The sequence below is a fragment of the Rhinopithecus roxellana genome, chromosome 15 (assembly GCF_007565055.1).
Source record: "Rhinopithecus roxellana isolate Shanxi Qingling chromosome 15, ASM756505v1, whole genome shotgun sequence".
NCBI classification, from domain to species: domain Eukaryota; kingdom Metazoa; phylum Chordata; class Mammalia; order Primates; family Cercopithecidae; genus Rhinopithecus; species Rhinopithecus roxellana.
Window position 1 is genome coordinate 118,017,695 of NC_044563.1, and position 27,766 is coordinate 118,045,460.

Consider the following 27,766-nt stretch of genomic DNA (forward strand, 5'->3'; position numbering starts at 1 on the left):
CTCACTAGCATCAGTGGGACAAGGCAATATTATTTGGCACCATCAGTGCACAAATCCAAGAATAAAGAATCCAACCAGATGTGGTGACTCACACCTGTAATCCCAGCACTTTGGAAGGCAGGTGGATCACTTGAGTTCCAGAGTTTGAGACCAGCCTGGGGAAACATGCCGAGACCCCCATCTCTACTAAAAATACAAAAAGTAGCTGGGCATGGTGGTACACACCTGTGGTCCCGGCTAATTGGGAGACTGAGGTAGGAGGATCGCTTGAGCCCAGGAGGTGGAGGTTGCAGTGAGCCGAGATTATACCATTGTACTCCAACTTGGGTGATGAAGAGAGACCCTGTCTCAAAAAAAAAAAAAAAAAAAAAAAATCCCCTGCTAAATAGTCTCTCTGGCTCAGCTTTATGTTTCTAGATTCAGTTAGAAGCAACTTGTTTCTTACAACTTTATTTTTTATTTGTTTATTTTTTTGAGACGGAGTCTCGCCCTATCGCCCAGGCTGGAGTGCAATGGCATGAGGCTCACTGCAGCCTCCACCTCCCGGGTTCAAGAGATTCTCCTGCCTCAGCCTCCCGAGTAGCTGGGATTACAGGCACCTGCCATCATGCCCAGCTAATTTTTGTATTTTTAGTACAGATGGGGTTTCACCGTGTTGGTCAGGCTGGTCTTGAACTCCTGACCTCAGGTGATCCACCCAACTCGGCCTCCTAAAGTGTTGGGGTTACAGGTGTGAGCCACCGTGCCCAGCCAAACATCTGTATTTCAATATACAGTTTTTAAAAAAAATCCTTTCCTATGCACAACTTCACTTAATGCTCATAATAACCCTGAGAGGTAGACAGTAGTGTTAGATTTAGATACAAAAACTGGAAATTAAAGAAGCTAAAATGACAAATGGATGCAGTGGAAAAGCCAGGATCCAAATCCAAGTCTTTTCCCTGCGGTACTTCATTCTGCTCCAAGCTCAGATTGACCAAATGATGTTTGATAGAACACATGAGCTGGGGCTGAAGGAGCAGGGACAATGCCTTTTTCACTTTTGCCTCTGATAGCCTGTAGACTGGTAGGCACTGAAGTATTTGCTCACTTGTGCAATAAATATTTATTGAGCACTTTGTATGTGCTGGGCACTGAAAACACAACCGTGAACAAAGGCTGTCACGGTTCCTGAACTCATGGAGCTTCCATTCCAGTGGAGGAGACATAATTTGAGTGATAATGCTATGACGGGGGACAATGTGGAAGAAAATAAGAGGGAGGTGGCCAGGCGCGATGGCTCACTCCTGTAATCCCAGCACTTTGGAAGGCCAAGGTGGGTGAATCACGAGGTCAGGAGTATGAGACCAGCCCGGCCAATATCGTGAAACCCTGTCTCTACTAAAAAGACAAAAATTAGCCGGTTGTGGTGGCGTATGCCTGTAATCGCAGCTACTAGGGAGGCTGAGGCAGGAGAATTGCTTGAACCCGGGAGGCGAAGGTTGGAGTGAGCTGAGATCACGCCACTGCACTCCAGCCTGGGTGACAGAGCGAGACTCCGTCTCAAAAGAGAAAAAAAGGAGGAGGTAATTTTAGAATGGTCAGAGAAGGTTTTTCTGAGAATATAACATTAATTAAACGAATAAATGAATGAAGAGCCACTCGCTAGCGGATTATTTGCTGTACTTAGAGTTTGTCAGCCACTAGACTGTTACGGCTCTGATGCTGAATATCTTTTGAACCCTATGTTGATGATGCTCAAAAGGCAAGTGTAGAGGTGAAGCATAACGAATAATCCTTTTCTATTTCTTTTCAGTCCTCTGACCTTGCCTTTGCCGTCAGGGTCACACTCCCCCACTGCCACTCCCTTTCTTCTGTTTCCGGACACTTGCGGCCTGAACGCGCATGTGCGAGAGAAACCCTCATTCCCGGAGAACGAGCTCCCGGCAGAACGCATGCGCCTCTGTACCGTAAGCCCCGCCCCGACCCCAGCGCCCCCTCGCGAGCGCCTGCCGTTTCTCCGGGCGGGAGGGGGCGGGGACTGGGCGGAGAGGCGCGCGCTGGTGTGTGCGTGCGCGCGCGCCGCGGGCGGGCCAGTGAAACCGGCGGCCCTGGCACGTGACCCAGGACCGGCTCACCGGGTCGCTTGGTGGCTCAGTCTGTCTGTCCGTCCGCGGGTGCCATCATGGCGGACGCGGCCAGTCAGGTGCTCCTGGGCTCCGGTCTCACCATCCTGTCCCAGCCGTTTATGTACGTGAAAGTGCTCATCCAGGTATGAGGCGTCGCCGCTCCCTACCCCTCCTGGCGCCCCGTTCGGTCGCTGCTGCTCAGGGCGCCTGAGGATAGGCTCAGCCTTGCGGGCCCTTCATTCTCCCGAGATGCTGCTGCTCCTCCGCTGCCCTTTCCCTCCCTGCAGGGACAGCTTCCTCAGTCCCGCGGCCCCTCTTGGGGGCCTGAGCCCTCGCCCCGCAGCCCAGCGTTGAGGCCCACTCCTCCCTTAGCCAACCGCCACCCTGCCCTGCCCTGCCCTGCCCGGCGGATCCTCTGAACTTTGGTTCTTCTTCCCTGAGGTGGATCCTGGCCGGTCGCCACCAAGGGCTTCCGAACCCTCCCTCTCGCCCCTCCGAAATTCACATTCACCGCTCCTCCCCCCAAAATCTCAGACGCAAGACACGAAATACTCAGTTGAAGACAAATGTGAAGTTAGGTGGGAACCAACATTTTATTTTTTATCCCTTTTTTTTTTTTCTTTTTATGCTACTGTTACTACTGCTTTTCTGTTCCCAGGTTTTCGCACCAGATACCCAGAGAAACACAAGGAGCTCATTCAGAATTGTTAATGAAGGGGTTGCTCTGTCAGATTTCGGAAGGATGCATTGAGCGCTTTCCAGCAGCAGCCCATGTGGCTCCTGACAATGAAAATCACATTGGTCAGAGCTGGAAATTAGTGAAGCGGAGTTTTAGCGAGTTTTAAACATGGGAGTTAGTTTCTAATCTACTGTCAAATAATTATTACATGGTATTTTATATTCACATGCAGGTAGGCCAAGTAAGTGATAGACTTAGTGTTTCCAGTTCCTTTCCTGAATATCCCTGTAACGGGCAGGTCATTCTTTTTTTATATGCTTTTACTGAGAATTGACATAATTCCCTCATGCACTGTGCCTAGGATTGGAACAGTTTTTAGAACCCCTGTCTTGCCGTCTACTTTTCTGTAAAAATTAGGCAAGGCACTAGAGAGGGCCACATTTCTTATTCTTGAGTTGTTGGGAATCCAGATTATTTCTTGCTGCGTAGACCTGTGTGAATTCAGATTCCGTACGTTAAAGGCTATTGCAAATAAATGATTTGCACCTAGAACAAAGACTGATTAGAATGTACTGTAACATCTAAAACAGAATTGGCACATTTGGGGCTAGATAGCATTTGAGATGACAGCATGTTGCAGTATACCTAGTAAGAACCCTTGGGCCTGGGCACGTTGGCTCATGTCTGTAATCCCAGCACTTTGGGAGGCCGAGGCAGGCAGATCACGAGGTCGATGTTCGAGACCAGCCTAACCGACATGGTGAAACCCTGTCTCTACTAAAAATACAAAATATATCCAGGTGCGGTGGTGCGTGCATGTAATTCCAGCTACTCGGGAAGCTGAGGCAGGAGAATCGCTTGAACCCGGGAGGTGGAGGTTACAGTGAGCCAAGATCGCGCCATTGTACTCCGGCCTGGGCGACAGAGCAAGACTCAGCCTCAGAGAAACAAAACAAAAAAGAACCCACTACTCAGTACTTCTCTGGGAGATGGGGTTTTCTAGTGATGTTCAGAGCTTTTGCCCCAAAAACTTTGAATATCCTTAATTCTGATTTCACAACATCTATGTGTTGCCAAGTAGCCCAGGAGTTTTGGTGAAATTCCCAAATGCTCAGTTTTTAAAAATAGTTACTTGGGCCGGGCACGGTGGCTCACGCCTATAAATCCCAACACCTTGGGAGCCTGAAACAGGCGGTTCACCTGAGGTCAGGAGTTCAAGACTAGCCTGGCCAACAAAGCACAACCCCTTCTCTACTGAAAATACAAAACTTAGCTGGGTGTGGTGGTGGGTGCCTGTAATCCCAGCTACTCAGGAGGCTGAGGTATGATAATCGCTTGAACCTGGGAGGTGGTGACCTAGATCATGCCACTGCACTCCAGCCTGGGTGACAAGAGCAAAATTCTGTCTCCAAAAAATAAAAAGTAACTAAATAAAAATGAAAATGGTTACTTGGTAGCACTATTCGGGGACCTCAGACAGGAGTTATTTATTTGTTTGTTTATTTTTGATACGGAGTTTTGCTCTTGTCACCTAGACTGGCATGCAATGGCACAATCTCAGCTCACTGCAACCTCCGCCTCCCAGGTTCAAGCGACTCTCCGGCCTTAGCCTCCTGGGTAGCTGGGATTACAGGTGCCCGCCACCACACCTGGCTAATTTTTGTATTTTTAGTAGAGACGGGGTTTCACCATGTTGACCAGACTGGTCTTGAACTTCTGACCTCGGGTGATCCGCCCACCTTGGCCCCCCAAAGTGCTGGGATTACATGCGTGAGCTACCACGCCAGCCCAGGAGTTACTTAATAGGACAGATTAAGAGTCACAACAATAATCAAAACTATGTCCTACAGCATTCATTCTCTCGAGTATCTGTAGTGTTAAAATCCTGAGTATATGGTACAAAGACCGTGGTAATCATTAACTATATAAAATGGCCTTCATTAGCTGTTAATGACAACCTTTTTTTGTTTGTTTGTTTTTGAGACAGAGTCTCGCTGTTGTCGGCCTGGGCTGGAGTGCAGTGGCACAATCTCAGCTCACTGCAACCTATGCCTCCCGGGTTCAAGTGATTCTCCTGCCTCAGCCTCCCAAGTAGCTGAGATTACAGGTGCCCGCCACTATGCCCGGCTGATTTTTTATTTTTAGTAGAGACAGGGTTTCACCATGTTGGCCAGGCTGATCTCGAACTCCTGACCTCATGTGATCCGTCCCCCTCGGCCTCCCAAAGTGCTGGGATTACAGGCATGAGCCACTGCACCTGACCGACAGCCTGTTCTTCTAACATGAAGTTAGCTTGTAATTCTTTCCTAAGTGAATTATCCAGCTATATCTGCATTTGCCTTTTGAGTGTTTTGCCTAGGTTGCCAAGTATGCAGCTGATGCTGGCATGATGGATGTCTTCTCATTTTGTTCAAATATAAAATATGCCTTAAATTTTATTTAGAAGGTATTTTTGAGCACCCTTAGTAAACTGTAGCTTTCCTAACACAAAAGTTCCCTTCTTTTTCAGTTTGATATTAGCCTATTTCAGCTACATGGTATACGTCATAGAATTTGAACCAAAACGAAACTTGGAGTTTATTGAACTCAGTATTACCAACAAAAGAAAAACCTACAAGAATGATGCTTCATCATTGCCGTGGAAATCATATGCTGCGTTTTTACTTGTGTTTAAAAATAAGCAAAATTTTGTTCTTTATTCAAGACCTTGCAAGCAAGACATTTCTGGAAATACTGCTTTAATATTGATATATTCCATTGTTTTTAAAGGTGGGTTACGAGCCTCTTCCTCCGACAATAGGACGAAATATTTTTGGGCGGCAAGTGTGTCAGCTTCCTGGTCTCTTTAGTTATGGTAAGTGTCTTTGTTTGGGTTTGGATGACATTGAGGACTGTGATAGGCAGGAGTTGTTACTGAAAGAAAATATATAGAAAGCTTGTTTCTTTCAAATTGTAGTATATCCGTTTCTCTTGACCAGAACTTGACTACATCTCTGACTTGTGTTCCTAGCTCAGCACATTGCCAGTATCGATGGGAGGCGTGGGTTGTTCACAGGCTTAACTCCAAGACTGTGTTCGGGAGTCCTTGGAACTGTGGTCCATGGTAAAGTTTTACAGGTAAGAGGAAAATTAAATCAATCTTCCCATAGATTTTGCTTACCTGTTATGCAACAGTTTATTCTAAATATCAAGAGCAATTTAAAAGATACATTTATAACCCTGTCCTTTCTTCCTCTTGAAAAATATTTTCTTAAAATACCTTCTTTCGGCTGGGCGCGGTGACTCACGCCTGGAATCCCAGCACTTTGGGAGGCCGAGGAAGGCAGATCACCTGAGGTCAAGAGTTCAAGACCAGCCTGACCAACATGGAGAAACCCTGTCTCCACTAAAAATACAAAATTAGCCGGGCGTGATGGCGAGCGCCTGTAATCCCAGCTACTCGGGAGGCTGAGGCAGGAGAATCGCTTGAACCCGGGAGGTGGAGATGGTAGTGAGCAGAGATCGTACTGCTGTACTCCAACCTGGGCAACAAGAGCGAAACTCCGTCTCAAAAAAATATATATATGTATATATCTTCTTTCCTGGGAAGCAACGGGAATTCCTTTAAAATGAAGGGTTTTTTGGTTTGTTTTTTGGTGTGTGTTTTTTTTTTTTTTTTTTTGAGACGTAGTCTTGCTCTGTCACCCAGACTGGAGTGCAGTGGCGCGATCTCAGATCACTGCAAGCTCCGCCTCCCAGGTTCATGCCATTCTCCTGCCTCAGTCTCCCGAGTAGCTGGGACTACAGGCACGTGCCACCACGCCTGGCTAATTTTTTGTATTTTTGGTAGAGACGGGGTTTCACCGTGTTAGCCAGGATGGTCTCGATTTCCTGACCTTATGACCCACCCACCTTGGCCTCCCAAAGTGCTGGGATTACAGGCTTGAGCCACCACACCTGGCCAGTTCTAATAGTTTAACACCTGATGAGCAAATCATGATTTTGTTAAAACAATTTCATGACCTGATTGGCTTGGATTTGACAAATATTTCTTCAGACTTCATCGATTTGAATTAAAGAAGTGTGAATTAAAGAGGTTTTTCAGCCAGTACCTCACATGGAAGCTGACTAACCCTTCAGTCATCTTGCTATTCTTTTTTGTTCTTGTTTTTTTAATGGAGTCAGGGGCTGCTATGTTGATCAAGCTGGCCTTTTTTTTTTTTTTTTTTTTTTTTTTTTTTGAGATAGTCTTGCTCTGATGCCAGGCTGGAATGCAGTGGTGCAATCTCGGCTCACTGCAGCCTCCGCCTCCCAGATTCGAGTGATTATCCTGTCTCAGCCTCTGAATAGCTGGGACTACAGGTGTCTGCCACTGCACTCAGCTAATTTTTTTTTTTTTTTTTTTTTTTTTGAGATGGAGTCTTGCTCTGTCGCCCAGGCTGGAGTGCAGTGGCTGGATCTTGGCTCACTGCAAGCTCTGCCTCCCGGGTTTACGCCATTCTCCTGCCTCAGCCTCCCTAGTAGCTGGGACTACAGGCGCCCGCCACCACTCCCAGCTAGTTTTTTTTGTATTTTTTAGTAGAGACGGGGTTTCACCGGGTTAGCCAGGATGGTCTCGATATCCTGACCTCATGATCTGCCCGTCTCGGCCTCCCAAAGTACTGGGATTACAGGCTTGAGCCACCGCGCCCAGCCTAATTTTTGTATTTTTAATAGAGACGGAGTTTCACCGTGTTGGCCAGGCTGGTCTCGATCTCTTGACCTCATGATTTGCCCACCTCGACCTCCCAAAGTGCTGGGATTACAGGCATGAGCCATTGCACCCAGCCTTGCCTGAAACTTTATATGTCTGCCTCCCAAAGTGCTAATATTACAGGCATGAGCCACCACGTCCAGCCTGTTATTCTTAACATACTTACTGTTGTCAGACCTGTGGACTGAATCTGGAAGCATCATTTCAGGTGGCTCGTGGGTCAGAGTGTTGGAGTCTTAGTGGGCCCATGTCTTTGGTGGGTTGATTACTGGTCTTTCTTTTCCAGCCACACTCTGGACTCAGTGAAATTGTTGCTGTTACTTCCATGAAATTTACATATGGAAAGGCAGTTGTCATCTAGTCTATGTATAGACTTAGAGAAAAAGAGAAAGTACTGCTTGAGACTTAAGTTATTTTATGTAACTGGAAAGTAAAATAAACTTGATGTAACCAGGTACCCTGAATATGTTCCAAATGTAGTCCAGTGAAATATTACAGGGTTGGTACTACACTTAGCATCCAAAGCTGCTTGTACAGTCAAGAAGAAGGATGTATACAGGGCTGAGAAAATTATTAACCTTTACAAGAAATGATTTTGTATATCTGAGCAAGAATTAAAATGAAATTTAGGAAATGTAGAAACCAGGTTAGATAATTGTATCAATGGAGTAAAAAACAAAGTATAGAAACAAGTGAAAGTTTTTAGAGACCTGAAGCTATTAGAATTAATTCTAGCCAAGGACCTGGAATTTGGCCAAAATACATTACTTTGCTTTATCTTCACATTTGTTCTATTGCCCGTGATTTTTTTTTTTTTTTTTTGAGACGGAGTCTCGCTCTGTCGCCCAGGCTGGAGTGCAGTGGCCGGATCTCAGCTCACTGCAAGCTCTGCCTCCCGGGTTCACGCCATTCTTCTGCCTCAGCCTCCCGAGCAGCTGGGACTACAGGCGCCTGCCTCCTCACCCGGCTAGTTTTTTGTATTTTTTAGTAGAGACGGGGTTTCACCGTGTTAGCCAGGATGGTCTCGATCTCCTGACCTCGTGATCCGCCCGTCTCGGCCTCCCAAAGTGCTGGGATTACAGGCTTGAGCCACCACGCCCGGCCTGCCCGTGATTTTTTTAAAACACAATTCTTTTTACAAGAGAAAATGTTGTCTTTTTAAAATCTGATATGGCTAGAAAATAATAAAACTGATGTTAAAAAATAAGAAAACAATAAAACTGGTGGTTACACAAAAAGGAGCTCTCAATTGATAATTTTATTTTCACCTAGCTCACATTTGGTTTCCAAAATACGCCACAAAAAATTCCTCTTGCAGGAATTTTTCTCTGGGCTCTGGCAGTATTCATGATCTCTTCTCTAGAAGAGAAAAAAAAAATCTCTCATTTTAGAAACTGTCAGATACAAAGGAAAAAGTGAGGCGATTTCAGCTCTTCAGACTTAACACCAATTCTCTGTCCTTTTATGCAGGGAAGAAAAGAGTCTTGCCCTAATTTGGTATTGGTCCTGCCCTTTCCATGAGAAAAGTGGGAACCCTGGACTTTGTTTTTACTAACTTATTTTCTGTTAAAACTAAAAGTTCTGGCCGGGCGCGGTGGCTCAAACCTGTAATCCCAGCACTTTGGGAGGCCGAGACGGGCGGATCACGAGTTCAGGAGATCGAGACCATCCTGGATAACACGGTGAAACCCTGTCTCTACTAAAAATACAAAAACTAGCTGGGCGAAGTGGCGGGCGCCTGTAGTCCCAGCTACTCAGGAGGCTGAGGCAGGAGAATGGCGTAAACCCGGGAGGCGGAGCTTGCAGTGAGCTGAGATCCGGCCACTACACTCCAGCCCCAGTGACAGAGTGAGACTCTGCCTCAAAAAAAAAACAAAAAACAAAACAAAACAAAAAAAAAACTGAAAGTTCTTGGCCAGGCGCAGTGGCTCATGCCTGTAATCCCAGCACTTTGGGAGGCCAAGGCAGGTGGATCAGCTGAGGTCAGCAGTTCGAGACCAGCCTAGCCAACATGGTGAAACACTGTCTCTACTAAAAATACACAAATCAGCCAGGCGTGGTGGTGGGCGCCTGTAATCCCAGCTACTCAGGAGGCTGAAGCAGGAGAATCACTTGGACCTGGGAGGTGGAGGTTGCAGTGAGCTGAGATCTAACCATTGCACTCCAACAGTGAGCCGAGATTGCACCATAGCACTCCACCTGGGCAACAAGAGTGAAACTCCATCTAAAAAAAAAAATCTGAAAGTTCTTGAGTTTTCTTTTTTGTTGTTCTTATTTTGTAATTATTTCTTTAAATTTATTATTTTTGTTTTTTAGAGACAAAGTCTCACTGTGTTGCCCAGTCTGGTCTTGAATTCCTGGGCTCAAGCAGTCCTCCCTTTTCAGCCTTCCAAAGTGTTGGGATTACAGGCGTGAGCCACTGAGCATGTTCCCTTTTTGTTTTGTTTTGTTTTGTTTTGTTTTTTGTTTTTTTTGTTTTTGTTTTTTGAGACAGAGTTTCACTCTTGTTGCCCAGGCTGGAGTGCAATGGCATGGTCTCAGCTCACTGCAGCCTCCACCTCCCGGGTTCAAGCAATTCTCCTGCCTCAGCCTTCCACATAGCTGGGATTACAGGCACCCGCCACCATGCCTGGCTAATTTTTGTATTTTTAGTAGAGATGGGGTTTCGCCACGTCAGCCAGGCTGTTCTCAAACTCCTGACCTCAGGTGATCCACCTGCCTCAGCCACACAAAGTGCTGGGATTACAGGTGTGAGCCACCACGCCCGGCCCCTTTTCTTTTTTTCTGAGATGGAGTCTTGCTCTGTTGCCCAGGCTGGAGTGCAGTGGTGTGATCTCAGCTCACTGCAGTCTTTACCTCCCGGGTTCAAGCAGTTCTCTCTCTTGTCTCAACTTCCCAAGTAACTGGGATTACAGGCGCCCGCCACCAAGCCTGGCTAATTTTTGTATTTTTAGTAGAGATGGGGTTTCACCACATCAGCCAGGCTGTTCTCAAACTCCTGACCTCAGGTGATCCGCCTGCCTCAGCCACGCAAAGTGCTGGGATTACAGGCATGAGGCACCACGCCCAGCCCCTTTTCTTTTTTTCTGAGATGGAGTCTTGCTCTGTTGCCCAGGCTGGAGTACAGTGGTATGATCTCAACTCACTGCAGTCTTTACCTCCTGGGTTCAAGCAATTCTTCTGTCTCAGCTTCTCAAGTAGCTGGGAATACAGGCGCCCACCACCAAGCCCAGCTAATTTTTGTATTTTTAGTAGAGATGAAGTTTCACTATGTAGGCCAGGCTGGTCTCGAATTCCTAACCTCAAGTGATCCACCTGCCTCGGCCTCCCAAAGTGCTGAGATTACAGGCATGAGCCACTGTACCTGGCCTTCCCTTTTCTTTTTTTTTTTTTTTCTTTTTTTTTTTTTTGAGACGGACTCTTGCTTTGTCACCCCGGTTGGAGTGCAGTGGCGTGATCTTGGCTCCCTGCAACCTCCGCCTCCTGGGTTCAAGTGATCCTCTTGCGCCACCCTCCCTAATAGCTGGGATTACAGGCGTGCACCCCAATGCTCTGCTGATTTTTGTATTTTTAGTAGAGATGGGGTTTCACCATGTTGGCCAGGCTAGTCTTGAACTCGTGACCTCAGGTGATCTGCCCACCGTGGCCTCCTAAAGTGCTGGGATTACAGGCATGAGCCACCTCCCCTTTTCTTTTTTGAAAGAAGAGTTTTCATGACCATTTGCTTTTCTTCCAACTGACCAATATGTTAAACTTAGCAACAAGTTTATCTTGGAGATCCATATTTCCAGTTGGTTAATGGGGAGTAGAAGTTAACTAAAGACTTGCAGCTGAAAAAAAAAAACAGAAAAACTTCAAAAAAAACTTCAGCTAATTTACTTTCTGTCAGTAGAGTTTTCATTTTATGTCTTCTCTCACATGACACTGTAATAACCCTAATCATCCTTTTTCTTTTTTTCTATAGCATTACCAGGAGAGTGACAAGGGTGAGGTATGTTGGAGCTGATTTCTAAGCATGAGGGCCTTTCCCTTGCAAGTTATTACTGCTTTTAGGGCCTCTTTTGGGGAAAAGCCAAGTAGTCAGTCTCCTATTCATCTCAGTGAGTGTTGTCCTATGGGGTGGCCACCAGTTTGGACAGTTCTGTTTGAAACCATCAGGATGGCTGGGCATGGTGGCTCATGCCTGTAATCCCAGCAGTTTTAGAGGCCAAAGTGGGAGGATCACTTGCATCTAAGAGTTTGAGACCAGCCTGGGCAATATAGTAAGACCCCTTCTCTACAGAAAATCAGAGATTAGCGGGGCCTGGTGGCACACACCTCTGTAGTCTCAGCTACTTGGGAGGTTGAGGTGGGAGGATCACTTGAGCACAGGAGGTCAAGACTGCAGTGATCCATGATCATATCACTGCACTCAGCCTGAGTGACAGAGCAAGACCCTATCTCAAAAGAAATGAAAACCATCAAGATCGGCCGGGCGTGGTGGCTCACGCCTGTAATCCCAGCACTTTGGGAGGCCGAGGCAGGCGGGGATCACAAGGTTAGGAGATCGAGACCATCCTGGCTAACATGTTGAAACCCCCTCTCTACTAAAAATACAAAAATTAGTGGGGCATGGTGGTGAGCAACTGTAATCCCAGCTACTTGGGAGGCTGAGGCAGGAGAAGCACTTGTAACCAGAGGTCGAGCTTTGCAGTGAGCCGAGATTGTGCAACTGCACTCCAGCCTGGGTGACAGAGCGAGACTCCGTCTCAAAAAAAAAAAAAAAAAGAAACCATCAAGATCTCTATTTTCTTTGATTTTGATTTCCAGGAGTTAGGACCTGGAAATGTACAGAAAGAAGTCTCATCTTCCTTTGACCGCGTTATCAAGGAGGTAAGAGATGAATTACATCCTGTGCTGTTTGCCCAGATCAAACTGTGGTGTTGCAACTATGGAATCAGAATCATCAGGCCTGTGTGTTCATGTCTGTTCCCAAATGAAATTAAACCTTCAAATTAATTTGGGCTTTACTACATGTATAACATTAAAAAGAGAGAGGATCAGTGCTTGCTGTTCAGAATAGATGTATTTCAAGAAAACACATTTTGCCCACACATTCCATCTTTAAAATACTGAAAGTCTTCTAATAGTGTTGAAAACCTCAGGAATAAAAGTGTTAAAATAGGCCAGGTGTGGTGGCTCACGCCTGTAATCCCAGCACTTTGGGAGGCCAAGGCAGGAAGATCACTTGACCCCAGGAGTTAGAGACCAACTTATGCAACATAGTGAGACCTCGTCTCTACAAAAAATAGAAAACTAGGTGTGTGGTGGCGCATATCTGTAGTCCCAGGTACTTGAGAGGCTGCGGTGAGAGGATTACGTGAGCCCAGGAAGTTGAGGCTGCAGTGAGCTATGATTGTGCCACCACACTCCAGCCTGTGTGACAGAGCAAGACTCTGTCATTAGAAAAAAGTATTAAAATAGCGGCCAGGCCCTTTGTATGTTGGATAGTATCTATGCAGAAATGCTCTTTTGACATTTTTCTGACTCTGAAATGTTCCTCTTCACCCATTTCCCACCCCCATCTTCTGCTATAGGTTTTTCTGTGCCTGGCTTTCAGAACTATTCTCTTATTTCTTAAGTCTTCACATTGTCTTAATTGTCATTAATGAAGTCACAATTTTATCCAGGAAATGCAGCCGTCTAAAATACATATTCCAAGGGTTGGGCGCAGTGACTCACGCCTGTAATCCCAGCACTTTGAGAGGCCGAGGCGGGCGGATCACCTGAGGTCAGGAGTTCGAGACCAGCCTGACCAACATGGAGAAACCCCGTCTCTACTAAAAATACAAAAATTAGCTGGGCAAGGTGGCGCATGTCTGTAATCCCAACTACTCGGGAGACTGAGGCAGGAGAATCGCTTGAACCTGGGAGGCGGAGGTCGTGGTGTGCCAAGATTGCGCCATTGCACTCCAGCCAGGGCAATGAGAGTGAGACTCCATCTCTCTCTCTCTCTCTCTCTTTCTCTCTCTCTCTCTCTCTCTCTCTCTCTCTATATATATATGTATTCCAAAACAAACATTACTAAAGGTCTGGAAACCAGATAAATTAGCTCTATTTTCTGTAAATTTTCATGAAATTAGTTTGCTTAAAAGCAGGGATAAATGTATTACTATGCAATTAGTATTTTTCTTAGTTTGCCCATCCTGTCCCATAGGATCTTATGCCCTTGGGGAAGGGGTGAAGGCTGTCTTAAAACTCAGTGACTAGGCCGGGTGTGGTGGCTCACACCTATAATCCCAGAACTTTAGGAGGCCAAGGCAGGCGGATCATGAGGTCAGGAGGTCGAGACCATCCTGACTAGCCAGCCCGGCCAACATGACGAAACCCCGTCTCTACTAAAAATACAAAAAAAATTAGCCGGGCATGGTGGTGGGTGCCTGTAAATCCAGCTACTCAGGAAGCTGATGCAGGAGAATCGCTTGAACCTGGGAGGTGGAGGTTGCAGTGAGCTGAGATCGCAGCACTGCACTCCACCCTGGGTGGCAAAGCAAGACTCCGTCTCAAAAAAAAAGAAAAAAGAAAACTCAGTGACTATAAAGATACTGTTTAAATGCAAACGCCAGCCGGGCGCGGTGGCTCACACCTGTAATCCCAGCACTTTGGGAGGCCGAGGTGGGCGGATCATGAGGTCAGCAGATGGACACCATCCTGGCTAACATGATGAAACCCTGTCTCTACTAAAAAATACAAAAAAAAAAAAAGAAAATTAGCCAGGCATGATGGCGGGTGCCTGTAGTCCCAGCTCCTCGAGAGGCTGAGGCAGGAAAATGGTATGAACCTGGGAGGCAGAGCTTGCAGTGAGCTGAGTTCGCACCACTGCACTCCAGCCTGGGCAACAGAGCGAAACTCCGTCTCAAAAAAAAAAAGCAAAAGCCAATGGTAGACCTGCTACATTTACAATCCCAGAACCTAAATGCAAATATTATAATTTAATTTTCTTTATTACCTCCTGATAGAGTCCTAGAGTAGAAAGATCAACTAGGAAGAACACAGCAGCTCTAAGATACTGCACAATTACTGGGTTGTAGTCACAAAACTAAGTTGTTCTCTTCGCCCAAAAATATGGGTAGAGACTAAGTGGAGCCTGCCATTTGTCTAGAATGATATTGGACTCTCCAAAATCACTTACCAATAAAGAGAGCAACTTAATAATCTCAACAAAGGCCTCATATTTTTTTTTCAGTTTAATGACTGTCTGTTGGTGACCTTTCCTGTTTCTTTATTTTTTCTCATACCTGTGAAATTGAGAAAACAACAGAAGCCTGCTTTGCAGAGAAATTTTGAGAAGTAACTATAATCGAACATTGAAATCCATGAGTGAAAAGTATGATAAAAGTGAATGAGATCTTTCTCATCCCATTCAAACTCTTCTCCTTTTTTTTTTGAGGTGGAGTCTCGCTCTGTCGCCCAGGCTGGAGTGCAGTGGCCGGATCTCAGCTCACTGCAAGCTCCACCTCCCGGGTTCATGCCATTCTCCTGCCTCAGCCTCCTGAGTAGCTGGGACTACAGGTGCCCACCACCTTGCCCGGCTAGTTTTTTGTATTTTTTTTTAGTAGAGACGAGGTTTCACCGTGTTAGCCAGGATGGTCTCGATCTCCTGACCTCGTGATCCGCCTGTCTCGGCCTCCCAAAGTGCTGGGATTACAGGCTTCAGCCACCGCGCCCGGCCTCAAACTCTTCTTGACTCCAGCCAGAACAGGAGGGCTGTGTCATTCACTTTCTTATCCTATACCACGATATCCACCCACATTCCTTCTCACAGGCATTTGAGTGTCATTTATTTAGATTTCAGAAGTGTGTGTTGATTGTTTCTAGACAACTCGAGAGATGATCGCTCGTTCTGCTGCTACCCTCATCACACATCCCTTCCATGGTATGTTTGCAGTTGACAACTGACCTTTCTTTTATAACCTGATCTCTCCTGACCACTTAGATAGGTTGATGTGGCGGTTGACTAAAATGCCTTGCCTGCATGTTTTTGTTTGCTTGCTTGTTTTGGCTTTTATCAAATTTATCCAGATAGCAAAATGTCTTTAGGTGGAAAATCTTTTTTTTCCAGGGCGATCAAAATCTATCTTAACATAGTTTTTGTGTTGTTGTTGTTGTTTTTGTTGTTTGTTTTGAGACAAGAGTTTTGCTCTTGTTGCCCAGGCTGGAGTGCAATGGTGCAATCTCGGCTCACTGAAACCTCAGCCTTTCGGGTTCAAGCAATACTCCTGTCTCAGCCTCCTGAGGAGCTGGGATTACAGGCGCATGCCACCACGCCTGGATAATTTTTGTATTTTTGGTAGTGGTGGGATTTCATCATATTGGTCAGGCTGGTCTTGAACTCCTGACCTCTGGTGATCCACCCGCCTCGGCCTCCCAAAGTGCTGGGATTACAGGCGTGAGCCACCGCACCTGGCCTTAACATAGTTGTAAACATCTTTTCTCTATGTTCCACAGTGATCACTCTGAGATCTATGGTACAGTTCATTGGCAGAGAATCCAAGTACTGGTAAGTGTTTTTGTTTTCACATACTCAAGGAGATCTTTTGAAGCCAAAGTACTAGGATAATACTACTTTATATTTTTATGATACCTTACAGTTTGTAGAACAAATTTGTATCTGATGTCATTTGATCTGCACAAAAAACAATAAAATAGGAGAAAATACGCCCAGGCAGGTTTAGTAGCCTACCTAGGATTTCAGAGTAAGTTGCAGAGCCCCTGACTCCATATGACTATACACCTAGGTAGTTAGTATCTTCACTCCTATCTCCAAATTTAGCTATCTTTGCAGAGTGAGAGAGTGCTAGAAAAGTGTGAGGGAAGGAGTTTGTAGATTTGACCTTGTCCAATGTGATAATTGAAATTATTTTGTTTATAGCTCCAAAATAATCTTAATATATTTTATCTTTTCTTCTTGTGTACATAGTGGACTTTGTGATTCCATAGTAACCATCTATCGGGAAGAGGGCATTCTAGGATTTTTCGCGTGAGTAAATATTGATTAGTATGTAATTTTTGTATGAGTGGGAAACATTTCCTGAAAATAAGGACAGTGGGCTGGGTCCAGTGGCTCACACCTGTAATCCCAGCACTTTGGGAGGCCGAGGCGGGCAGAACACGAGGTCAGGAGATCGAGACCATCCTGGCTAACACAGTGAAACCCCGTTTCTACTAAAAATACAAAAAAATTAGCCGGGCATGGTGGCGGGCGCCTGTAGTCCCAGCTACTCTGGAGGCTGAGGCGGAGAATGGCGTGAACCCAGGAAGCGGAGCTTGCAGTGAGCCAAGATCACGCCACTGCACTCCAGCCTGGGGGACAGAGTGAGACTCCATCTCAACAAAAAAAAAAAGAAAGAAAATAAGGACAGTGAATCTTTGTTTCATCCTTGGGGAAAATGTACTCCCTGGGCTTACCTCACATTACATTCTAGTTATTTTTTTTCTTTTTTCTCTGCAGAAAGGTATTTAGGCCCCATATGACTAGAATTCTCTTGTGAAGACCCCAAACCTTTGCTTCTAGATACTTAAAACATTTGAGGCCAGGCATAGTGGCTCATGCCTATAATCCCAGACTTTAAGAGTCCAGGGTGGTTAGATCACCTGAGGTCAGGAGTTCAAGACCAGCCTGGCCAACATGGTAAAACCCCGTCTCTGGGTGTGGTGGTGTGCACCTATAATCCCAGCTACTCGGGAGGCTGAGGCAGGATAATTGCTTGAACCCGGGAGGTGGAAGTTACAGTGAGCTGAGATTGTGCCACTGTACTCCAGCCCGGGCAACAGAGTGAGACTCCATCTCACAAAATAAAAATAAAATAAAAGATAAAATTAAATAAGGAATTTCTTTTTTTAACAAAGGACTTAATTCCAAGTTTCTACCCTTATAGTAAACTCCCAATTCTATATAGATAATAAAATGAGAAAAATTAAATGTTGAAAAATGGGGAAATCATCTTAACTTGTATTTTCCTTAACTTACTAAAAGATACGTTTTTGCAAGACTTGAATTTACTTTGAAAGAACTTAGACTACTACCCTCATTCTTCTATGAAGAAAAATTTTGCATCATTACCTAAATGGTTGTTTTTTTTTTTTTTTAATTTTCAGAGTATCTCCACATATGGATTTTGAATGTCATAAATACTCTGTGAGATAGGCAGGACAGCTATAGTTAGTATCACTTTAGAGATTAAAAAACATGGATGCTCTGAGAGTTTCATCTGCTGCCTGTCACATCGCTGATGAGTGCTGGAGCTGGCATTTGAAGCTGGTCTTCAATCCGTGTGGAAATGCTCTTCCCACTATTCCATGCTGCCTCACCTAGGTCACCTAGACCCTAGAAAGGTAGTTTTTGATGCCTCTCATCTATATCTGTACTTGGAACCATTCTTGCTTTGTAATTTTTCTCATCTTTTGTCTGCCAAATTTGAATATCAGATAGCTTAGCAAAATCATTTTTTAAAGCTGGTCAAAGCAAAACAATATTTAAGTCTCTTCTGCAAAGCACCTCGCAAATGTTTTGCCTCCCTGCTTATAGTTATGAATAGTAAGGTGGGCCACTGAGGGTATAGCCGACCTGCATTTTAAACGTAGGAACAAAAGTCACTGGAGATCAGCTTCAAGTACAGCTTGTTAACGAGAATGAACTAGGTGTGCGGGCTGGATTCTGGTGTTTGATGTCTTTTTCACTTCCCTAGAATGTTTTGTGACCTCTAATTATATGAGAAGCATTTGTACTGAAGAGCCTGTCTTTTTACTGATCACATTTTTTGGTTCTTATTTTTATTGTTTCTTCATGTAGGGGTCTTGTTCCTCGCCTTCTAGGTGACATCCTTTCTTTGTGGCTGTGTAACTCACTGGCCTACCTCGTCAATACCTATGCACTGGACAGTGGGGTAGGTTGTAACCTTCATGAGATGTGCTGGCCTTGGCTTTAATCTGGCAGCTAGTTTAGCTTTTAAAGTAAGATGTGCCAGGCGCGGTGGTTCACGTCTGTAATCCCAGCACTTTGGGAGGCCGACGCGGGCGGATTACCTGAGATCAGGAGTTCCAGACCAGCCTGGCCAACATGGTGAAACCTCGTCTCTACTAAAAATACAGAAAAAAGTAGCTGGGCCCACGTGGTGGTGCGTACCTGTAGTCCCAGCTACTTGGGAGGCTGAGGCAAGAGAATCGCTTGAACCCAGGAGGTGGAGGTTGCAGTGAGCCAAGATCATGCCACTGCATTCCAGCCTGAGTGACAGAGGGAGACACCATTTCCAAAAAGTAAATAAATAAATAAATAAATAAATAAATAAATAAATGAAGTAAGATGACAGTTTGCTACATGCCAGACTGAACAATTAGGTAAAAATTATCAAATTTTCAGATGTTAATGAAATGACCCATACTGTTTACTGAAGAATGATACACGTTAAAAGTCCCTAAGATATGACAGAGTATACCCAAGAGACTTAGCCCTGTATTCGTTCAGGGCTTTAAAGAGATCACTTCTTTATTCATACTTAAGAGAACCTGGGAAAGCAGGACATCTTTATGGCATATCTGGGGCTTTTCATCTAATCTGGACTTAAGGGGGTACCTGTATTGGCTTTTTAGAAACCTCAGCCTTTTGAGAATTAGTCTTATCTAGAAGTTGTCTTTCCTATCTCAGCAGTTGTGGGGCCTCTTGTATATAGGCAGCTTCATAGCATGATGAAAAATTGAACACGTCATGGGGTATATGACTCAATCCATGTTGTAAACCTCTTGAGTATAGAGAGGAATTTTCTTCAGCGCATCTGGTAGAAAGCTAGCTGTGTACAACAAAAGTAGTGAATTGTCCCTTAGATATGCTATAAATATGGTTTTCCAGGGACTATATTTCTAGGACATGGGAAAAGGTTATCAATCTCATTTTCTTTTGTATTTGAAATCCTTTTACATTCATTCCTAAGGCATTTTAGTATAATATGAATTTGTCTATTAATATTGAATCAGGTTGATCATTTTGACCACTGCCTTATTATTCTAATAATCAGTGTTTTATGGTTTTGTCCTCAAAATTACAGGTGTGGTGGCTCATGCCTGTAATCCCAACACTTGGGGAGGCTGAAGTGGGAGGATCACTTGAGCCCAGGAGATCAAGGTTGTGAGATCACAGCTCACTGCCCCTCCAGCCTGGGCAACAATGAGAGAGATCAGATCCTGTCTCAAAAAAAAGAAAATTAATTTTCAAGCAGTCAAGCTGATAATTTAGAGATAGACTATATTGACATGGAGAGCAAGGCACAGTAGCTCCAGTCTGTAATTCCAGCAACTCAGGAGGCTTAGGTGGGAGGTTTGCCTGAAGCCAGGAGTTTGAAATCAGCCTAGGCAACATAGCAAGACACACCATCTCTTAGCTAGGCATAGTGGCTGACGCCTATAATCTCAGCACTTTGAGAGGTCAAGGTGGGACGATCTCTTGAGCCCAGGAGTTTGAGACCAGCCTGGGCAAACTTAGGGAGACTCCATCTCAAAAAAAAAGACACCATCTCTTAAAAAATACTTTGAAATTTAGGCCGGGCGTGGTGGCTCAAGCCTGTAATCCCAGCACTTTGGGAGACCAAGGCGGGTGGATCACAAGGTCAGGAGATCAAGACCATCCTGGCTGACATGGTGAAACCCCGTCTCTACTAAAAATACAAAAAAAAAAACTAGCCGGGCGAGGTGGCGGGCGCCTGTAGTCCCAGCTACTCGGAGGCTGAGGCGGGAGAATGGCGTGAACCTGGGAGGCGGAGCTTGCAGTGAGCTGAGATCGCCCCACTGCACTCCAGCCTGGGCGACACAGCGAGACTCCGTCTCAAAAAAAAAAAAAAATACTTCGAAATTTGCTGGACGTGGTGATGTGTGCTTCAGGAGGTCACTGCACTTCAGCCTGGGTGACAAAGCGAGACACTGTCTGAAAGTTTAAAAAAAAAAGAAAAAAAAGAGAAAGGAAAAAAGAATATATTGATGTGTTGTAGTGTTGTAGTCAATTAATTGAAGGCTCTTTTCCTGTTTTAGGTTTCTACTATGAATGAAATGAAGAGTTATTCTCAAGCTGTCACAGGAGTGAGTTTTTTTAAATCCTTTTAACCTTCTAGGAATAGTTGTGTTTTGTTTTGTTTTCGTTTTAAATCTGGCTTGTGTCATCACTGCTTTAAGATAACCAGATATCTCACTGGGACATCTCCCTCAAATGTGTTATATTTGTCAAAGGTAAGAATAACTCAGTGTTCAGCCAGGCGCCGTGGATCACACCTGTAATCCTAGCACTTTGGGAGGGTGAGGTGGGCGGATCACCTGAGGTCAGGAGTTCAAGACCAGCCTGGCCAACGTGGTGAGTCCCCGTCTCTACTGAAAATACTAAAATTAGCCAAGCATGGTGGTGCATGCCTATAATCCCAGCTACTCAAGAGGCTGAGGCAGGAGAATTGCTGGAACGTGGGACACAGAGGCTGCAATGAGCTGAGATCACGCCACTGCACTTCAGCCTGGGCGACAGAGTGAGACTCCATCTCAAAGAAAAAAGAGAGAATAACTCAGTTTTCGAAGGAACAACAGACTTACATGTGAAAATAAAGAGAATAAGGCAGAGCCCCTGCCTCACATCCTGCATGGTTTCGTACTGCTCAGGTTCATAGTGGGTGTGCCTTTCCTCCTAAATAATATTGTTCAGGCCAGACATGGTGGTTCACGCCTGTAAAGCCAGCACTTCGGGAGGCCGAGGAAGGAAGATCACTTGAGGCCAAGAGTTCAAGACCAGCCTGGGCAACTGAGCAAGACCCCATTTCTACAAAAGTTAAAAAAAAAAAAAAAATAGCTGGGGCGGGCACGGTGGCTCACTCCTGTAATCCCAGCACTTTGGGAGGCTGAGGTCGGGAGTTCGACATCAGCCTGGCCAACCTGGAGAAATCTCGTCTCTACTAAAACTACAAAATTAGCTGGGCATGGTGGTGCATGCCTGTAATCCCAGCTACTCGGGAGGCTAAGGCGGGAGAATTGCTTGAACCCAGGAGGCGGAGGTTGCAGTGAGCCAGTATTGTGCCATTGCACTCCAGCCTGGGCAACAAGAGTGAAACTCCGTCTCAAAAAAAAAAAAAAAAGAAAAGTAGCCGGGCATGGTGGCGTGCACCTATAGTCCCAGCTACTCAGGATCAGAGAAGTCTTCTAGCCTTTTATTAAAATGTTGGATGCCGTGGTGTGTTAAGAGGAAGAAGCATCTCCAGGCTCAAAACTGTAACTGTTGTCTTTCCAGGGTACTGAGAAAGTGAGACAAGCGTTAGAGTGTCTCACCGCAGTGGCACTAGGCCTTTAAGGTAAAAGAAAGGAGAATAAAGACTAGGAATGATCTAATAACAGCTGCCTTGTTTCCATTTTACAGTTTTTTGCGAGTATGTTGACCTATCCCTTTGTGCTTGTCTCCAATCTTATGGCTGTCAACAACTGTGGGTAAGTACTTTGTATTTCTTATTCTAGTAGGTGGCTGACCGTATGCTGACAGGTGGAGCAGCCTTGTAGAAATTTAGGAAACATGAGAGATCAGTGTCAAGCTCTGATTGGTATTTTTTTTAAAAAGCGGGGAGGAAAAGTATAATTTATACCATTAGAAGATTCCTGGCCGGGCGCGGTGGCTCAAGCCTGTAATCCCAGCACTCTGGGAGGCCGAGACGGGCGGATCACAAGGTCAGGAGATCGAGACCATCCTGGCTAACCCGGTGAAACCCCGTCTCTACTAAAAAAATATAAAAAACTAGCCGGGCGAGGTGGCGGGCGCTTGTAGTCCCAGCTACTCGGGAGGCTGAGGCAGGAGAATGGCGTAAACCCGGGAGGCGGAGCTTGCAGTGAGCTGAGATCCGGCCACTGCACTCCAGCCTGGGCGACAGAGCAAGACTCCGTCTCAAAAAAAAAAAAAAAAAAAAAAAAAAAAAAAAAAAGAAGATTCCTAATTTTTTTCTGTATGCCCTATGCAGCAGCAGCCTCAATTTGTATTTATTTATTAATTATTATTTTTGTTTTATGTATTTATTTTTTTTGAGACAGAGTCTTGCTTTGTTGCCCAGGCTGGAGTGCAATAGCACGATCTCGCCTCACTGTGACCTCCACCTCCTGGGTTCAAGTGATTCTCCTGTGTCAGCCTCCTGAATAGCTGGGATTACAGACATGCGCCACTACGCCCGGCTAATATTTTTGTATTTTTGGTAGAGACAGGGTTTGACCATGTTGGCCAGGCTGGTCTTGAATTCCTGACCTCAAGTGATCCACCCGCCTCGGCCTCCCAAAGTGCTGGGATTACAGGCATAAGCCATCGTGCCAGGCCAATTACTATTATTTTTATAGTTTTTTTGTGGGTTGTTTTGGTGTGTGGTTTTTTTTGTTGTTGTTGTTTGTTTTTGTTTGTTTTTGTTTGTTTGTTTTTGAGACAGAATCTCACTCTGTCACCCAGGCTGGAGTGCAGTGGTGCAGTCTCGCTTCATTGCAATATACACCTCCTGGATTCAAGCAGTTCTTCTGCCTCAGCTTCCCAAGAAGCTGTGATTACAGGCATGTGCCACCATGCTGGGCTAATTTTTGCATTTTTAGTAGAGACGGAGTCTCACTATGTTGGCCAGACTGGTCCCAAACTCCTGACCTCAGGTGATCTGCCTATCTCGGACTTCCAAAGTGCTGGAATTACAGGCATGAGCCACTGCACCTGGCCTATTTTTATTTTTAATTTTTTTAGAGATAGGGCTGCAGTGTGGTGGTGAAGTCCTACCTCACTGCAGCCTCGAACTCCTGAGCTGAAGTGATCCTCCTATCTCAGCTTTCCAAGTAGTTGGGAGTACATGTGCATGCCACCATGTCTGGCTAATTATTTTTTGTGGAGACACGGGGTCTCACTTTGTTGCCCAGGCTGGTCTTAAATTTCTAGGCTCAAGTGATTCTCCTTCCTCGGCCTCTTAAGGTGCTGGGATTATAGGGGTGAGCCACCATGCACAGCCAACATGTTATTTTAAATCTTTATCTTCTTTCCTATGAAAGTGACAAAAGGTGTATCAGGGATTAAATGACAACCCGTACCTGTTTTTCCTGGGGCTTTATGGAGAAAGTGAGTTTTAAAGAACCAGAATTAGGATATTTAGTCTATGGAAAGCTTGATGACCTTTTCTCTGTATTGGTTAGAAGGGCAGGTGTTGGTATAGTGGTAGACTCCATTGATTTCCAAATTCTAGATGCCCAGTGACTCTACTGAGTTGAGCAAAATTTGCCTTTTTTTTTTTTTTTTTTTTTTTTTTTTGAGACGGAGTCTCGCTCTGTCACCCGGGCTGGAGTGCAGTGGCCGGATCTCAGCTCACTGCAAGCTCCGCCCCCCGGGTTCCGGCCATTCTCCTGCCTCAGCCTCCCCAGGAGCTGGGACCACAGGCGCCGCCACCACGCCCGGCTAGTTTTTTTGTATTTTTAGTAGAGACGGGGTTTCACCGTGTTAGCCAGGATGGTCTCGATTTCCTGACCTCGTGATCCGCCCGTCTCGGCCTCCCAAAGTGCTGGGATTACAGGCTTGAGCCACCGCGCCCGGCCTTTTTTTTTTTTTTGAGATGGAGTCTCACTCTTGCCCAGGCTGTAGTGCAGTGGTGCAATCTCAACTCACTGCAACCTCCACCTCCCAGGTTCAAGTGATTCTCCTGCCTCAGCCTCCTGAGTAGCTGGGATTACAGACGTCCACCAGCATGCCTGGATAATTTTTTGTATTTTGTTGTTGTTATTGTTGAGGTAGAGTCTTGCTCTGTTGCTCAGGCTGGAGTGTGGTGGCGCGATCTCAGCTCACTGCATTCTGCACCTCCCGAGTTCAAGCAATTCTCCTGCCTCAGCCTCCTGAGTAGCTGGGATTATAGGCACTTGCCACCACCCCCAGCTAATTTTTGTATTTCTGGTAGAGATGGGGTTTCACTATGTTGACCATGCTGGTCTCGAACTCCTGACCTCAGGTGGTCCACCCACCTGGCATCCTAAATTGCTGGGATTATAGGCGTGAGCCACCACACCTGGCCTTGCCTTTTTTATTTAATTCAAAATTCTTTTCCCATGTGGTACCTGACATATCATTAAACATGTTACTGTTTTCATGTAAGATCAGATAGCTATGTGGAGTTTTGAACATTTTACATCGTTTGTTTTCTGGTTTTGTTTGTTTCCTGTTACTCCTGGCAAGCTGTGATGTTTTCTGATATGTAGAGCAACTGCCATGTTTAGCACAGCGCAAACTTGAAGGATGAATTAAATGTATTGTTATTATTTACAGTTTTTTCAAGATGAAGCAATTATACCTGAGTAGGAACATATATATATCCACTGTTCATATCCGTTTTCATGTTTAGTTTCTTTGTGAACACCAGTTAGTTTTTAAATCCCCTTTCCCTGCTTTTTTTTTTTTTTTTTTTTTTTTTTCTGAGACTGGTTCTTACTCTGTCACCCAGGCTGGAGTGCAGTAGCACGATCTTGGCTCACTGCAACTTCCGCCTCCTGGGTTCAAGCAATTCACATGCCTTAGCCTCCCAAGTAGCCGAGATTACAGGCGTGTGCCACCATGCCGGCTCATGTTTTTGTATATTTAGTAGAGACGGGTTTCACCATGTTGGCCAGGCTGGTCTTGAACTCCTGACCTCAAATGATCCACCTGCCTCAGCCTACCAAGTGCTGGACTTACAGGTGTGAGCCACCGTGCCTGGCCACCTTTCCCTGATCTTTAATCATGTAAATGCTATGTTCTGGAGTTTCATTTGATTTGAAACCTAAACATAGGGGAGGAATTCTCTTCTGGATGCTTGATCTTTGCCCTGCTCCACTATGATCTGTTTCATTGAACTAACATGATCTCTCAGGGAATCTTCTATGCAGGAGAATATTTTGACAAGCTTTGTCAATGTCTTGAATGTTTGGTTAATATTAACATGAAGAGCTCCATGTTTTTTTCTATTTTAGTCTTGCTGGTGGATGCCCTCCTTACTCCCCAATATATACGTCTTGGATAGATTGTTGGTGCATGCTACAAAAAGAGGTATTTCTTTTTCTCCATCTCTCTCATGTTATTTTGTTTTATTTTTGTTTGTTTTCTTAAATACTGTCTCTGCAATCCCAAGTTAACTCTTGTAGCTCATTCTAGCTAGAGTGAGTGAGTGAGTCTAGTCTGCCAGTTAATGTACACTTCACAGTGTTCTATGTTTCACTTTGGCATAATAGTAAAATGTGATATTTAGAAATCATGCGCAGGAGTAATGAAAGAATCCTTAGATGAGAGCTAGAAGCCATTTGAGTGCCCACATGCAACTTATAAATACAATCCAAGTAGATTATTATCATGGTAAAATGATGGCCTTGATTTTAGACTTTTTTTTCCCAAACTCACCTTTCATAACAATTATTTGTCACAGTGGTATTGGCAGAGCTGGTCTCCTACTTCTAGAGTCTTGTTAGTGGATGGTTTTTGCCTAGATACCAATTTAGGGTTTGTTATTACTATGAGGTGTATAATCTGCAACAAAAACATTCTTTATTATCTAGGCAAAGCTTTATTGGAAAATAAAATAATGGGCTGGGTGCAGGGGCTCACGCTTGTAATTCTAGCACTTCGAGAGGCGTAGGTGGGCAAATTGCTTGAGCCTAGGAGTTTGAGACCAGCTGAGGCAACATGATGAGACCTCATCGCTACAGAAAATACAAAAACTTAGCCAGGCATAGCACCTGTAGTCCCAGCTACCTGGGAGGCTGAGGTGGGAGGATCACCTGAGCTCAGGAGGTCAAGGCTGCAGTGAGCCAAGATTGCACCACTGCACTTCAGCCTGGGTGACAGAGTGAGACCCTGTATCCAAAAAAAGGAAAATAAAATAACAGTTAGGTATGATGGCTCATGCCTATAGTTCCAGTCACTCAGGAGGCTGAGCCAGGAGGATCACATGAGTCCTTGAATTTGAGGCCAGCCTGGGCAACACAGCCAGACATGTCTCTTAACAAAAAACTACAGGCCAGGTGCAGTGGCTCACGGCTGTAATCCCAGCACTTTGGGAGGCCAAGGTGGGCAGATCACTTGAGGTCAGGAGTTTGAGACCAGCCTGGGCAACACAGTGAAACCCCATCTCTACTAAAATACAAAAGAAATTAGCCAGGCGTGGCAGCGTGTGCCTGCAGTCCCAGCTACTGGGGAGGCTGAGGCAAGAGAATTGCTTTAACCAGGAAGTGGAGGTTGCAGTGAACCGAGATCGTGCCACTGCACTCCAGTCTGGGTGATAGAGTGAGACTCCATCTCAAAAAAAAAAAAAAAACAATAACAACAACAAGCGGATTGACTGTGGGCTGAATTCAGCACGGGGTCACTTAACATGGCTATCAGTTTAAAGTTGTTTTTGAAGGGGGTCCGCTGATTAAAGGACTGCGGAAGAAAGTGTATAAAGAAGCTCTTTGTTGCATTATTTTATAGCACTAGTGATACATAAGAGAAAGGCCTTTGAAATCTGAATGAAAGGGTCTAAGTGTTGTTTGTAGTTGCTCTTGCTTAGTGTGCCCACAAAGCCCTTCTGTGAATCCAAACTAGAATACTTGAATGATTTCAGAACAGACCTACCATGAACATTGCCTTTCATTCTGAGTTTTACTCTCTATTGTACAGTGTGGTCCCTGTTTAAATGGAAAAAATGGCCTTTCCTTCCTTCCTTTTCTGACTAACCCCTTGTTATAAGAAGAAAGCAGACAGAGAATGGATTAGGGTGTCTAACACACTTTACCTAGGAACAGTGGTTCCTGTAGGTGCTTACAACAACAGCAAATCTTGATGGCATTTACTGTATACCAGATAACAGATATCATGCTGAGAGCTTTTCTTACATCAGCTCATGTAATCCTCAAAACAGCTGTGTGAGGATAGGTGTCATTCCTTTTTTTTTTTTTTTTTTTTTTTTTTGAGGCGGAGTCTCGCTCTGTCGCCCAGGCTGGAGTGCAGTGGCCAGATCTCAGCTCACTGCAAGCTCCGCCTCCCGGGTTTAAGCCATTCTCCTGCCTCAGCCTCCCGAGTAGCTGGGACTACAGGCGCCCGCCACCTCGCCCGGCTAGTTTTTTGTATTTTTTTAGTAGAGACGGGGTTTCACCATGTTAGCCAGGATGGTCTCGATCTCCTGACCTCGTGATCCACCCACCTCGGCCTCCCAAAGTGCTGGGATTACAGGCTTGAGCCACCGCGCCCGG

At 45.2% G+C, this 27,766-nt stretch overlaps 1 protein-coding gene across 3 annotated transcripts in view; it reads left to right on the forward strand.

Annotated features, from left to right (window-relative positions):
- The first annotated feature begins 1,968 nt into the window (after nt 1-1,968).
- The window catches only part of LOC104668422 (mitochondrial carrier homolog 2), a 29,400-nt gene continuing 3,602 nt past the window's right edge, over nt 1,969-27,766 (forward strand). The window contains exons 1-12 of one of the 3 annotated variants that reach the window (XM_030918208.1): nt 1,969-2,251; nt 5,557-5,641; nt 5,798-5,904; nt 11,484-11,510; nt 12,329-12,391; nt 15,377-15,434; nt 16,007-16,058; nt 16,479-16,538; nt 18,351-18,444; nt 20,576-20,623; nt 21,936-22,003; nt 25,514-25,589. In XM_030918208.1, the coding sequence (XP_030774068.1) occupies nt 2,165-2,251; nt 5,557-5,641; nt 5,798-5,904; nt 11,484-11,510; nt 12,329-12,391; nt 15,377-15,434; nt 16,007-16,058; nt 16,479-16,538; nt 18,351-18,444; nt 20,576-20,623; nt 21,936-22,003; nt 25,514-25,589 (825 nt within the window). In that variant the 5' untranslated portion in view covers nt 1,969-2,164. Of the gene's footprint in view, nt 2,252-2,284; nt 2,687-5,556; nt 5,642-5,797; nt 5,905-11,483; nt 11,511-12,328; nt 12,392-15,376; nt 15,435-16,006; nt 16,059-16,478; nt 16,539-18,350; nt 18,445-20,575; nt 20,624-21,935; nt 22,004-25,513; nt 25,590-27,766 lie in introns of those variants that run through there. The other 2 variants (XM_030918209.1, XM_030918210.1) reach the window with 2 other exon arrangements.